Source organism: Pollachius pollachius (assembly GCF_949987615.1).
Source record: "Pollachius pollachius genome assembly, chromosome: 3".
NCBI classification, from domain to species: domain Eukaryota; kingdom Metazoa; phylum Chordata; class Actinopteri; order Gadiformes; family Gadidae; genus Pollachius; species Pollachius pollachius.
The window spans coordinates 24,537,612-24,552,099 of record NC_136936.1 but is presented as its reverse complement, the minus strand read 5'-3'; the positions used below and the strand labels follow the sequence as shown (position 1 = coordinate 24,552,099).

The following is a 14,488-nucleotide window of genomic DNA, read 5'->3' as shown; positions in this document are numbered from 1 at the left end:
GCTGCAAGTGTGCCAACATTTCACAGTATTTTTTTAATATTAATATAACATACGTCGATGAACTTTAACGTTTAGAAAAACGGCCCAAACATTGGGCAACATTGAACATGGCAGGGTTTTGGTTAAATCTTCCCTTGTTGTACTACTTCTTTCTGCCACCGCCACCCATCCACTCCAATCAAATATTTGGACATGTATTCTTCTACTTTGGTCGTTGTTGTATCAAATGAGCTACAGACAGCGTCTGAAGAGGGGAAAAAAACAGATCAGTATTAGCAAACGCTAACCTCTCAAATTAAAATAATTTGCAAATATCAACTTTTGTGGCATTGCCAATGTTTCAAGTATATACATTTGTATTCATCAACGTGCAAGGTCATTGATTGTCATCCAAGAAAATCAATCAATTTTAAAATAAGTCATAAAAACATTCAATCATTTTTTTTAGAATATCTTCCACATCAACCTGTATTTAAATTTAAACTAGTCTGCCCGTACACACACACACACACACACACACACACACACACACACACCGGTGGCTGGTGGCTAAGTTAGCACACAACAGCGTTTTGCGGTTAAACTAGTCTGCTTGTACACACAATATCAATTAACACAATACGTATTAATATATGGGCCAGAGTCAGGCACACTCAAAATTCCTTCAAAAATGAACCGTATTTTCATCAGGCTGATCATTCATTCAGACAGAATGAATGGCATGCACAATACGATTTTCCGGTGATTGTGTTGTGTGAAACGTTTGTGGGATATGGTTTTACACACGCTGGATGGCCTTTGAAGGTGGAGATGTATGTACGAATGGATTGTCACAAAGAATTAAAAAGCGTATAATACTTAAACATGATGAATACCATAGGTGGGGTTTTACACATCCTTGAATCCATGTTTATTGATCCATTCGAGCTCAGGGCTGGGAGGTGATGGTACTTTGGGGGGCTGGTGGGGTGTGAGGCGGGGGACGGGGGAGCTGGGAGGTGGTGGTACTGTGGAGGGCCAGTGGGGTGTGGCAGGGGATGGGGGGAAGTCACACAGGAAAGGCAATGCAGTGCTGTTAAATCTAGGTCTGAATGCACATATAGTGCTCAGAGAGAAAACACACACACACGGGCTCACACACACACACAAAATGGTGAATGCATTGATCAAGCATTTATAAGGCATTTGAGAACTTTTTCCCTCTGAAACACGTGCGCGTATGCACTCCAAAGTTATTTCGGTATTGGTCGACGTCAGAGAAGTCAGAAATAGCGTCGCACAGAAACAACCTTTATGTTGTGCTATTATGGGAAATCCCCTTGGCCCTTCTCTTTCTTAAGGTGAAATGGATGGATCTATACAGAGGAGACAAGTTCAATATGGTTTAGTGACGCACAAGCAAAGGCCAAGAGTTATATAACAGTACAAAGTGCTTTGCTTGTCTGCTCTTTGTCTATCCATCACTGTCTTGCTTTCCATTCATCTATATGGGAAGATTCACTTGCAGAGAACACTGTATCGGTGAACCATTTCAAACACGTTAGTGGTTCTGTTGATGGTAGGAACTCCATCATTTTCGAGTTTCATCATCTGCTACTTCCCTTCCTGTAATTTCCCAGCACTTCTCTTTGCACTGTCAGGCAGAAAATAGTCCTTTTCAATGAAATTTACATTTTCCTAATGGGAATTTTTTGGTTGTCACTTGTCCCTCTGGCTATTCATTGAAATGGAAAAATACAAAGGCCTAGATAATAAAAGAAAATACGGCAAAACAAGTAATTGACTTAAATCGTGAAGGATATTGGTAACATTTTACAAAAACGGTCATAGCATTAGAAGGATATTGTGCCAGGAATGTAAGTAGGTCTGAATGTAATAAGGTCTGGAAACCACTTTCATTGTTACGTCATTCCAAAGAGTTGTTCACACTTGTCGAAAACGTGAAATGTGTGACCACATGTTTGAAGTGTAATAGATGTCTTTCCTTTTCCTTTCTTCTTTTCCCTTCCTCATTCAGGAAGATCTATCCATCCTTTCCCATGTCTTTTATCTCCTCTATCTCTTTAGAACCACGTTTCACCAGTGGTCTTGTTGTTTTGTGTTGTCTCTCGTTCCAGCTGCCTTGGTCCCGTTGGTCGACGATGGAGCGGCTGTGGTTGTCCTTACTGTTCCTGGCCGTGGCCTGCAAGGGCCAGCCCTGTCCCAAGCGCTGTATGTGCCAGAGCCTCTCTCCGTCGCTGGCCATCCTCTGCTCCAAGACAGGGCTGCTGTTCGTGCCCTCAGCCATCGACCGGCGCACCGTGGAGCTGCGACTGCAGGAAAACTTCATAACAGGTGACTTCCAATTCCTGCCGCCAGTTTGGAGTTGATTGGTGGAACGTCTTGATCGTCGCCCTCCTCCCGGAATATAAAATGAATCAAAGCATACCCTAATATATATTCTTTTACTTTTTTTAGGAAGTTTTATTTACACGCCTTTGGACAGATTCACTGAAAGCTTTTTTTGTAGTGCATTTGGTTGTTTCTTACAAATGGGGTGGACACAATAAGTTCCTGGTAAAATGCCATTGAGGACCTATTCAGCAGTAGGCCAAATATTACAGGTTGCATCTTTGAATGTTAAAAGTAACGCATCCATGCAGCGGAAGCATCAAGATGAACGTCTTATGTACAATGTGAATGTGTATGACTTAGGTCTCTATATGTTTAAAGTGAGGTTTGATTAGGTTTCTTTGGTCATTCTGGCATCTCTGATACTGTGTGTGAACTGATTATATTAATGAATTTGGCCAGCTGAGCTCTCTGCAGGGAAAAGCCATCAACTATCCTTCCTCCCGCACAAGAACATTTAGAGTGTGCATCGAGAGCTACTAAACACTATAGATCCCGGATGGCCTCCTGCTCTCGGACTAATTAAATAAATAATAATACCTGGATGGCAAGCCAAAGTAAGGTATCATTGTTGGGAACTCTGCTTTGGCTTAGTAGCTGGCACGAGCCACTTGTAAGTTAGCTGCATCAATATGCTGTGGTAGTTAAGGGTAAGGAGGTCACGGGGTACAGGAATGTGAAATTGTTGACATGCAAACTCACCAAATCTAAATTGACTTTACCTTGAATAAACGTATGATTACTCTTTGTGGAACATTATTTGAAACATTTGGGATAATGTAAGTACACAACTTAGCAAATTGTTTAACAAAGGTCTAACCATTGCATTCACTTGAATACACCAAAATAAATATTGCTTGTGATGACCCTATCAATATCCTTTTAATCTTTGGGCCTTATCCACCAGCACATTGTGTATAACAACAGCAAGGGTTAAGCAAAGGTCTCTGTGTCTCCCCTTAACTCACAGCGGTGCGAAGGAGAGACTTTGCCAACATGACAAGCTTACTCCACCTGACTCTGTCCAGAAACACCATCAGTCAGATCCTCCCCTCAGCCTTCAGCGACCTGCGCCGCCTCAGGGCTCTCCACCTGGACTCAAACAGGCTCACTGTGATAAAGGTGAACAAACCGCCAGCGGAATCAACCCCTGCAACGCCAGCACCAGGATTTTGACTTATTCTCATTACGGATTATCTTGATTTTTCTAATCGTTTGCCTATGTCATATTATAAGGTTCACCTTGAATTTAGCTGCAAATATGCCAAGTCAAATAGATGACTCAGGCAGATATTGATCATGGAATGTAAAAAGCACTCTGATTGGCTTAGGATATAGCCAATGAGGCACAGGGAATCAGCAGCATTAGGAGAGCCGAGCTAGGTAAGACCCCACAAAGATATGACCTCTCTTTGGCCAAGATATGATTTAGGTAATTATGCTATGAGGCTAACGAAATGTTCCTGATGTATTCCTCAATTTCTCTCCTTGGTTCTCCTCCACCTTCCAGGACGACCATTTCAAGGGGCTGACCAACCTGCGCCACCTGATCCTGGCCAACAACCAGCTGCACTCCATCTCCCCGCACGCCTTTGACGACTTTGTGACCACGCTGGAGGACCTGGACCTGAGCTACAACAACTTGGCACAGGCGCCCTGGGAGACGGTGGGGCGTCTGACCAACGTCAACACCCTCAACATGGACCACAACCTCATTGAGAACGTCCCCCAGGGGGTTTTCACCAACCTCCACAAGCTGGCCAGGTAAAGGGACGAGACGGCCCAGAGTCAGGCCATGTGGTGATCGATGGCAGCTATGTTCTCTACCAATAAGGAAATAGCCCAAATCTGGGAATGCAGTACATTTATTATGAATGTTGTATATATATCAGTGGCGGCTGGTGTTTTTTAAAGTGAGGAAAGACTGCGCGCTTGGTTGCCATTGGCCTGCTTGCACTGTTAGTGGGGTATGGTGGCATAAGTATGTGAGACTCAGGTTGTTTCAGGGTGTTTTGGTGAACTACAAAATAGCAGGGAGGGATAATTATGTGAATAAAATGGACACAAATCCACCAGTGGCAGCATTGTACCTTGAAAGCTGGTGGGCAGCATGTCTTTGACTACAAGGGCAGAAGGAAATGATGCAAAGCCAATTAGTCAAATCAGGCCTACTCTTGATTTGTAAAAGTAAATTAAAAATTCTGGGCCGATCATTGTGCCTATTTTTGCCCTCAATGACTGATGCTATTGGTTGTATTTGGCTAGGTTTATTTTCAGCTACAATTGTTTTAAGAAAAATAAAGACACAAGACCAAAAGTGAAGCCATTTAAAATGCATCATGCTCTTAATCATAATATTCTTTCCACAATATCAAACAGAACGGTCAGAGTAACAAACAATTAAAAGAACAACTCGAACAATATTTCACAACTATTTACATGGGCTGTAAGGCTAATATTGTTTGAGGCAATTGTGGATGTTAATGGATGTTTCAGAATGTTGGTCATGGGGCTATGCCAATTGGGATTGAGGGACTACATTTATAGATCAAGTCAATCCTAATCGCTGTTTGTGTTGCAAAGATATCAGTGACCTGGCCATACCAAACGGGATATTTTAATAGGGATTTCAGAAAACCGAGTGAGTAGCTTCACATTTTCGCCACCCTTTCAGACGGCTTGGTAACCCAACGGAGGAGTGTCGAAAAATAGATAGGCTCAGTGGGTTTATTTCGGGACCTTGCCCAACTTTTGGCGGAGAAAACGCCAATATAAGTGAACCAATGCACACCGCACCGCTCGGTGGAGATGCCAATATAAACGAACAGAGCTGCACTGTACCGCAACGAAATGTAGCGCACCACTCGGTGGAAACGAGGCATATGACTGAGCGGGTTTGTTGGTTCGTAGCCTAGACTTAAGGGGATAACCCCTCCCTCCGGGCTGCTCCACAGTCAGGGCTCCTGCTTATTGGTTCATAGCGCAGCACGGGCTCCTGCTTATTGGTCCATAGCGCAGCCAGGACTCCTTCTTATTTGTTCATAGCGCAGCCAGGGCTCCAGCCTATTTGTGAATAGACGTTGGCGCGATTCCGATCCCTTAGCTTGTCACACCGACTCAGAGGAGGAAATTCTTCCTCTCTCCCATTGAACCCCATGTTATCCGCCGCCAACACTGCCAGAGAAATGAATGGGAGTCAATGGAGGCTGAGGGAGGAACGTCCTCCAGCAGTAATTGTCAATAGGCGATAGGGGGTGCTATTCTCAACAATGTTAAAGAGGATCTTCCTCCCTCTCCTCACTGGAGAAGCCTCCGCTGATATATATGGGGAATGGGTTAACCTAGTGATTGTTAGTGCTTGGTACTTGGTTCTATGAACATCCTCACTGTACCGACAGTGATATATTGTTTCACCTTCTTCTGACAAAAGTACTTATTGCACGTTGCTTTGGATGAAAGTGTCTGCTAAATGCTGTTAATGTAAATGTAACATAAATGCTTTAATGCTTTTAACACGTCCTTCAGGTATTATGATTGCTGTAATATTTTGTTGGTGTAGTTCATTCTGCTCAAAATGGAATTTTCATGTAGGAGGTTTGTTTTGCTACCTCTAAAGACCCCTCCCTCTCTTACCATCCATCTGTGGGTTTCTCTGGTGCACCCGCCCACCCACTCTGTTCCCAGGCTGGATATGACGTCCAACAAGCTGAAGAAGATTCCCCCAGATCCACTGTTCCTGAGGATCCCGGTGTACGCCAAGTCTCGGGGCTCGCCGCTGTCGTCGCTGGTGCTGAGCTTCGGCGGGAACCCACTCCACTGTAACTGTGAGCTGCTGTGGCTGCGGAGGCTGACCCGCGAGGACGACCTGGAGACCTGCGCCTCCCCCGACGACCTCAGCGCCAAGTACTTCTGGACCATCCCTGAGGAGGTGAGCCCCCCGTCTCCGTTTTCAGATGGAGAACGAAAATGGGAAAATTACAAAAATAAAATATATTTCTACTAATCTCTACTATATAATAAAAATATATTCCGCTCATGGTAATGCACAACTCCTGATTTTATTGAAGAAAAGGGGATTAACAATCGCACAAACGCAACTCTATCTACACATTCCCTGATTGAAAAGGAGAAGGGACAAGGAGAATCTCATTTTGCCTGCCCCTCACTCAGAACATCTCAACAGTCCCAAGCCTTACATTTCTCGGGACAAAAAGGTTCCTGCATCACCTTGTTGTCTGCATTTCCATCGCAGTCCAAAGACCTGCGAAGGTTAGGCAAAGTAAGTTATTTTTCGACGGACATAAAACAGATGAAGGTCATGAAATAGTTAGAAATAAATAGTGAGAAATAAATAGTGAGAAAAAATCTGATCAATGAAATCATCTCAACTATTTACATCACTGCGAAAATGCAGCATTTTCCAATAAGTATGGCAGCAGCGAAATAGGCCGATAGACTCAACCCTGAACCTCATATAGCCAGTGAACACAAGCGTAAGCTCTGTACTTCCATCAAAATATCCTCTGTGTTGAGAGGATTCAATTATAAAAATCATTCAATAAAATAGGGAAGCAAATGGTAGTTTGCCGGAATTACGGTAATATGTGCATTCTTGATTCCACCCATGTTAGTTTTTTAGGTTGTTTCCCTGTTCCATAACTCAAAATAGATCATCAGTCTTTCGGAGAACGTTGGTATCCAAGACAAAAACCAAACAATCAGGGATGTTCAGTGCTTTTGCAAGTACTACACCAGATTAGGGACCTTTTGAGGGGTAAAATAATGTACCCATAACTCAATTTAGACCCTGGTTCCTGCAATGAAAATGCAATATTGGTTCCCACTGTGTGTCGAATTCCTATGTCTTGAAGGAATTTGAAATACATTTAGATTCTTTGCTCTTTTCAAACGTCAAAAGGAGTTCATCTGTGACCCGCCAGTGCTGACCCGGAAGTCGCCGCGCACGCTAGGCCTGGAGGGCCAGCCCGCCAGCCTCAAGTGCAAAGCCAACGGTGACCCCGAGCCTGAGGTTCACTGGATAAGCCCTGAGGGGAGACTTATCTCCAACAGCTCTAGGTGCAAAACATATAATATCAGATACCAGTATGTGATTTGTTCAATTTGTAGGCCATTTGCACCACGAAGTGGAATGTTGTCGCACCACACCACAAAAAGGGTTAAATATATGTTGAATATACATAGAATATATATATATATATATATATATATATATATATTTATACAGCATATATTCTACATAATATTTTGGTCATTTCAGAAAGTCAAAAGCTTATAATTCCTACCACACCTGTGTGTTTAGGACCATGGTGTATCCCAACGGAAGCCTGGACATAAACGTGACGGCCCTGAAGGATTCTGGGAACTTTACGTGCATTGCATCCAACGCGGCGGGCGAGTCCACAGGGCGCGTGGAGCTGGTGGTGACCGCCATGCCGCATTTAGCCAACAGCACCAGCCGCAGCAGAGACCCCTCGGCCGAGCCCGCCCCCTCAGACATTCTCATCTCCTCCAAGGCCGCGCTGCCCGGCAACGACAGCCGGGGGGCAGAGCGGAGGGTCTCTCTGGTGGAGCTGACGGGGAACTCGGCTCTGGTCCGCTGGAACAGCCAGAGCCTCACGTCGGGCGTCAGGATGTTCCAGGTCCAGTACAACAGCTCCGGGGACGACACGTTGGTGTACAGGTATGTTCACACACGTCACAATGTTCAGCTACTATTCCTGAGAGCTCACGTCTTGTCGTGGGCTATTCTGTGGGCTATTCTGTGTGTGTGTGTGTGTGTGTGTGTGTGTGTGTGAGTGTGTTTTTTCTATGTGTGTCTTGGTATTTATAAACACTACTGCAAGTGAATATTAAATCGCATTGTGTTTCAGTGTGTTTGTGTGTGTGTGTGTGTACCTATGTGGGTATGTGTGTGTGTGTGTGTGTGTGTGTGTGTGTGTGTGTGTGTGTGTGTGCGTGTGTATGTGTGTGTGTGTGAGAGTGAATTAGCCGCAAGCAGCTGCTCTGAGGCAGAGAGCTGTTGACAGATGATGCCAGTAGAGATAAGCCTGTCATCTGCATAAAAAACAAAACCTATATCTAATCAGCTGGAACGATTTCAGACAAAAACACAAGTTCATGCTCAGACAGAGAGAGAGAGAGAGAGAGAGAGAGAGAGAGAGAGAGAGAGAGAGAGATTTCTAGAGAAAAATAGACATAGAGAAAGGGATAGAGAGGGAAAGAGAGACAGAGAGAAAGAGATCAATTAAATGTGGTGCTTTGTGTCTCCTGAGCAAAGTGCAGGCTTTAAGGCTTACTTTAAGTCTGTTGTACATCTAGATAAGAGTGAATTGCCGCATTTGAAAACTGTAAGTTGCTGAAACAAAATAAGGGGTCAGATTAATGCTTGGTTTTAACTACTAATTGATGGATATGCCTATGAAGGCCATTCCCATAGAATACAGTATCGTTTTCACAGTTCACAATTATAACAAAATGGCAACAGAAAAAACATGTCAAATTCATTTAAAGCCGATCGAAGAGTAGCACTGCTTCAAACACAGTAAGACGCTAATTTGCAACCATGAATGATATCACGTTTTATACAAAGTTATTTCTGACAGGGCCGTGGGCAGTCAATACTTTAGAAGATCTCTTTGTACACATATCTCTATATATTGAACGAGGAATGAGGGTGCATGATATTTCTCTCTTAAAGGAGACATATTATGGCGTTATCACAACAAGTAAACATAGTATTTGAGTTCCAGAAAGCCAGTTTTTGAAGCAGTATGTGTTTGCTGGATGTAGCTTTTAGGAAAAATAAATCTTGCCTACCGCTATTCTTTTCTGTTTCAGTCCCTTCAGAATGCGCTGTTTCTGGTGTCTGTAGCTTGAATGCAAATGAGCTGCTGCCCATTGACCAATGAGCTGTCAGACTGAACCACAGCATGGAGGAGAAGGGATTGTTGCCGTTTACGGACTCCTGGAGCCCTTTATCTATATAATATAATATAATAATAATATTATATATGGGTATTTATATAATATTATATCTAATATAACGGCCAAAAGCTATGTGCGCCTCAGATGATATTATGAATCATAAAGACTGCGTCTGACGTCTCTGGTACTTCCACAACAAGTAAAGACTCGTAGTGGGGGATATCTCGGCCAAGAAGATTGAGAAGAATTGGGGGAAAGGAACTTTGGCCTTGACTCTCTGAAGTCCATGAACCGCGATATGGAGGAGAAAGGGATTGTACTCCGGGAGCTGAGCTGCCGGACTGCCGCCATCGAAGCCGTTCGGCTGCCGCCGAAACTTCTGCGGGAGTTCGGCACTCCGGCGGTGTACTCCGGGAGCTGAAAAGTCTGGCGGGGGTATCTCGGCGGCAGTCCGGCAGCTCAGCGCCGAGAGTACAATCCCTTTCTCCTCCATGTCTCCTCCTCCGGCAGCTCCGGCGGGGGGAGGCAGTCCGGCAGAGAAAGGGATTGTACTCCCGGAGCTGAGCTGCCGCCGAGTTCCCCCCGCCGGAGCTGCTCGTCCGCTGGTCCGCAAAATCTTAGCTATGCTCTGATTGGAGGGAAGTGGGAAAGTGGGAGGTAATATTCAACTGTGCCCCCTTCCTACATAGGAGGGGGCGCCGACCCTGACTCGCTCGTTTGTTAACTGTAGGCGGGGTACTTTCATAAATGCATATCTCACTCAAAAAATCATGTACAGACTTTTATCAAAGTTTGTATGCGTGTTGGAGCACCAGAGACCCAAAACAACACCCTAAGTCCCAGGGTAAGTGTTGTTTTCATAATATGTCCCCTTTAATAATTACCAGTTCATACTGGCACCTACCATTTTCCCACTGGCATGCCACTCATGTAAAATGGTAATTACCAGTTTATACTGGCACCTACCATTTTTCCACTGGCATGCCACTCATGTAAAATAGTATTTACCAGTTCATACTGGCACCTAACGTTTTTCCACTGGCATGCCACTAATGTCCTGTGGTATTTGCCAGTTCATACTGGCACCTACCGTTTTCCACTGGCATGCCACTCATGTAAAATGCTAAGTACTAGGGATGTGCATTTCTGGCAAAAATACTGTTCAATATTCGCTGAGAAGTATTCGAATAATATTCAAAAATCTGTCAATCGAGAACCCCCCACGCACGCACACAGGCACCTCGGACACACGCACACACAATGACACAGGGAGAGGCTTTTATGATTTGTATGAAATCAATCGGTTTATTTCAACAACTGCGCCATCAACATCAAAATTATTTCAACGTGGGCTTAGGCATATAGGTCTACATGCGCCGAAAACATGGAGTTTTGTTAGTCTTATTATATGCAGTTTGTGCAACCAACCGCACAACAAGACACGATTGCGGCTCTTATCGCTCTCGCCTCTTTCTGCAAATGACATGCGCATAGAGCGGAGAGTGAGGTAGACTGATAATCCCTCAGCGTCCTCGGTTGCTAAGCGATGTGCCAGTGTGAACTGGCAAATACCACAGGACATGAGTGGCATGCCAGTGGAAAAAAACGGTAGGTGCCAGTATGAACTGGTAATTACCATTTTACATGAGTGGCATGCCAGTGGACAAACGGTGGGTGCCAGTATTAACTGGAAAATACCACAGGACATGAGTGGCATGCCAGTGGAAAAACCGTAGGTGCCAGTATAAACTGGTAATTACCATTTTACATGAGTGGCATGCCAGTAGAAAAATAGTAGGTGCCAGTATAAACTGGTAATTATCATTTTACATGAGTGGCATGCTAGTGGAAAACAGTAGGTGCCAGTACGAACTGTTAAATACCACAGGACATGAGTGGCATGCCAGTGGAAAAACCGTAGGTGCCAGTGTGAACTGGTAATTACCATTTTACATGAGTGGCATGCCAGTGGAAAACGGTAGGTGCCAGTATTAACTGGCAAATACCACAGGACATGAGTGGCATGCCAGTGGGAAAACGGTAGGTGCCAGTATGAACTGGTAATTACCAGTTAAACATACCCTGTAATGTATTGTTTTTTGGTTTTATATATGTTATTTTATTTTAGATTTTTTATACATGTTTTATCGTTCTCAAACATTTTGCCTTAAATGGTATTAACTGTAGACTTGATGAAGATTGTCCACGTCCAGTCTGATTCTGTGTTGCTCTGTGAATAGGAAGATAAAATAAATTGTCATGGAAACAGAACAGGGAGGAATGGCTCTATTTTGAGTGGTTTCCACATTACTCTGAAAGTGTAAAATATAATTAAGAGCGAATTAATTATTTCTGGCTTTGTTCCCCTGACTCACAGCATGCTTTGAGTATAATTCCAGAAAATGAAGGGATTGATATGTGGGATTTTCAATGAACGTAATGTGTGTGTGTGAGGTATTACATGTCACCCAGCATTTGGTTTGAACCAATTATTTACGGGGCACCAGGAAGTGATGTTCTGTTTGGCCAGGAAGTTATTTTTAAAAAAGTGAGATGATGTGTTTGTTGAAGCTTTTGGAAGTTCCAGAAGAAATGTGCTGGTTGGAAAACAGCAGGTTATTGAAGTTAGGGACAAGGGGGTAAGGGGTCTAGACTAATCATTACTTTAATTAGCACCAAATTGATCACCGCACACTCTCACACACACACACGGCACTGACACACACACACATGTTGTATAAGCAACGCTTATTATGTATACTTGCCTTTGAGTGCACTCCCACCCAAGGTTCAGAACAATGTGGCAAGGCACGGCAGAAAGACACCGAACACACCCACTCACCCAGCATTCATCATCACAACACAGAGGAGAATAACTCCATAAATCTGCACTCTAACATAAGAACATAAACACACAGGTACACAGATGGACTCCTGGAGATCCGACTCCCACATACACAGGATGACACAGACACAAAAACATATTCTCTCAATGCATGCCATGCTTTGATGAAAGCTGTGTGTGTGTGTGTGTGTGTGTGTGTGTGTGTGTGTGTGTGTGTGTGTGTGTGTGTGTGGATGTGCTCTTAAATGAGTCTGTTTTGAGTCAATATCCATTAGGGTTTGAATGGCATAAAGAATTGGAAAGGAATATTTGTTCTTTATATTTTCCGTTTTTTAGCCAAGGAAATGCAGCATTTATAATTTATCCAGATATTAGTGTAAATTATAATTAGTGTAAATTGTAAATAATTCCATAATTATTTTGCAATCAAATATCAATGTACATCATTAAAGCAGTATTAAAACATGTTCCGACCACTGGTGGGCAAAGAAACAGCAAAGAAACATGACAAAGCATAAAAGGAATAAAAAAAAGACAGAAAACAAAGCCAATCTCCTATCATCCATGTGTTTATCTTAAGTGTTTTTTTTTTAGTGTTAAGCACACTACATACACGGTATTGAGAACAGCTTTCTAATGAAGTTGATATTTATTCTGCTTGTCCGAGGCAGTTTGAAATCAGTGCCTTCGTTTGCTTCCCAATAATACCTTTCTTTACCAGGGAAAAGCAGTCAAAGAGGAAGTTTTGATTGGTGCAGTTTTAATGTATATGTTTGAAGAGAGGAAGAGAGACATGGATCAGTGGACCAGCAGATATTAGCTAACCCAGCATGTAAGACATGTCCTCTAAACCTTTTAATGGCTGTTCTCTGTGATCGTTGCCAAGGTTGTGTGTGTCCCTGCCTGTGTGTGTGACCATGTCGGCACACACACATGTCTGCCTGAATCACTGATCTTTAGTGCCTTATCAACCATCTTTAATCACCGTATTTAATCAATACCTAGTCAAGTTAATAATAGTTATGAGTGGGTGTGTATGTGAGATTGTATGTGTGTGAATGTTTCTATATCAGTATGTGTGTGTTTGTGTGTGCATATTGTTTGTGTATCTATCTGCACGAGTGTGTCTGTCAGTTTTTATATATGTTTGTGTGTGTTAGTCTTTGTGTGCGTGTGTGTGTCTTCAAGCAAAAAATACACTCTATATACTCTCTCTCTCTCTCTCTCTCTCTCTCTCTCTCTCTCTCTCTCGCTCTCTCTCTCTCTCATATAGGCTTCATTAACGCGTTGAGCTTAGGAACAGATGAGACGGACGACAAGTGAATTACGTAAGAGCTGTCCTTCTAGCCTTTTAACACTACTCAGGGATTACACGGTGGAAACATAGACATATGTCATAAAACAGAATGCCCGGGTTATACTATGTATTGAGTATAGGATTTTTGACAGGAATATACAGCCATGTTCAAAGAAGTTCCACAGTTGCCCACCGTGATGAGCTTCACATACATGTGTTCAGCTCCACTTATCTCTTATAACAAAGCCTTGGTCCTGTTCAACATTATGAATGGCTAATGGCTGACACCATAGAAGTGCAGGTAGCATCTTCACATCGCACCACCACATCGCTACATCACCAAGATGTGTCCATATTACTAAGAATCTGTATAGTGCATCTCCTGGCTCCACGTCAGGCCTTATTGGCGCACAGTGGATAATAGTATTGCATTTATGTAACACCTTTCCAAGAAATAACAATTAGTGCCTTACATTCACATGCATGCACACATTTAAGCACACACGCCAGCCACACTGGTAACAATACAAGGGGATAACCATCCAGCGGTTAGGCTGTGTAAATGTAACCATAATCCATGTAGCGGAGTCCGTAGGGAGAGGAGAGAGACGAGGTGATGGATGTCTGCCCGCGAATGCTTTGGGCTCAGGTGGGGAGGCAGAGGAACACTGTTAACAAGGACAAATTAACACGGGATCGTCCGGGAAATGAATGACATGTGCTGAGATAAGGAACACGGAGCACTCTGCTCGCTCGGCTCGGCTACCGAATGCTTCTGTGAAACTGGGCCGAACGGACGCCTATATGGATGCGTACCGAGGGACCTCTGTGGCTCTACTATTGAGCAGGGTTCCACACACAAAACCTGGTCGTAAAGATTATTCCCAGGGTTGTAGGATTTACGCTGTGTTGGTTGACTGTAGGTTGACTGTGGCTTTTGTGTGTGTGCGTGTGTGTGTGTCGTTGGTTGAATGTGATCTCATGCCTTACACAGATAGTACATCTGTAAT

At 43.5% G+C, this 14,488-nt stretch overlaps 1 protein-coding gene across 1 annotated transcript in view; it reads left to right on the top strand.

Moving 5' to 3' along the window:
- Window positions 1-2,141: 2,141 nt before the first annotated feature.
- Window positions 2,142-14,488, top strand: part of LOC307072135 (leucine-rich repeat and fibronectin type III domain-containing protein 1-like protein) — a gene marked incomplete at both ends in the record, with an annotated part of 42,377 nt that continues 30,030 nt past the window's right edge. The window contains 6 exons of the mRNA XM_079731330.1: window positions 2,142-2,334; window positions 3,362-3,513; window positions 3,902-4,155; window positions 6,076-6,319; window positions 7,310-7,467; window positions 7,712-8,092. Coding sequence (XP_079587456.1) covers window positions 2,142-2,334; window positions 3,362-3,513; window positions 3,902-4,155; window positions 6,076-6,319; window positions 7,310-7,467; window positions 7,712-8,092 — 1,382 coding nt within the window. The remainder of the gene's footprint in view (window positions 2,335-3,361; window positions 3,514-3,901; window positions 4,156-6,075; window positions 6,320-7,309; window positions 7,468-7,711; window positions 8,093-14,488) is intronic.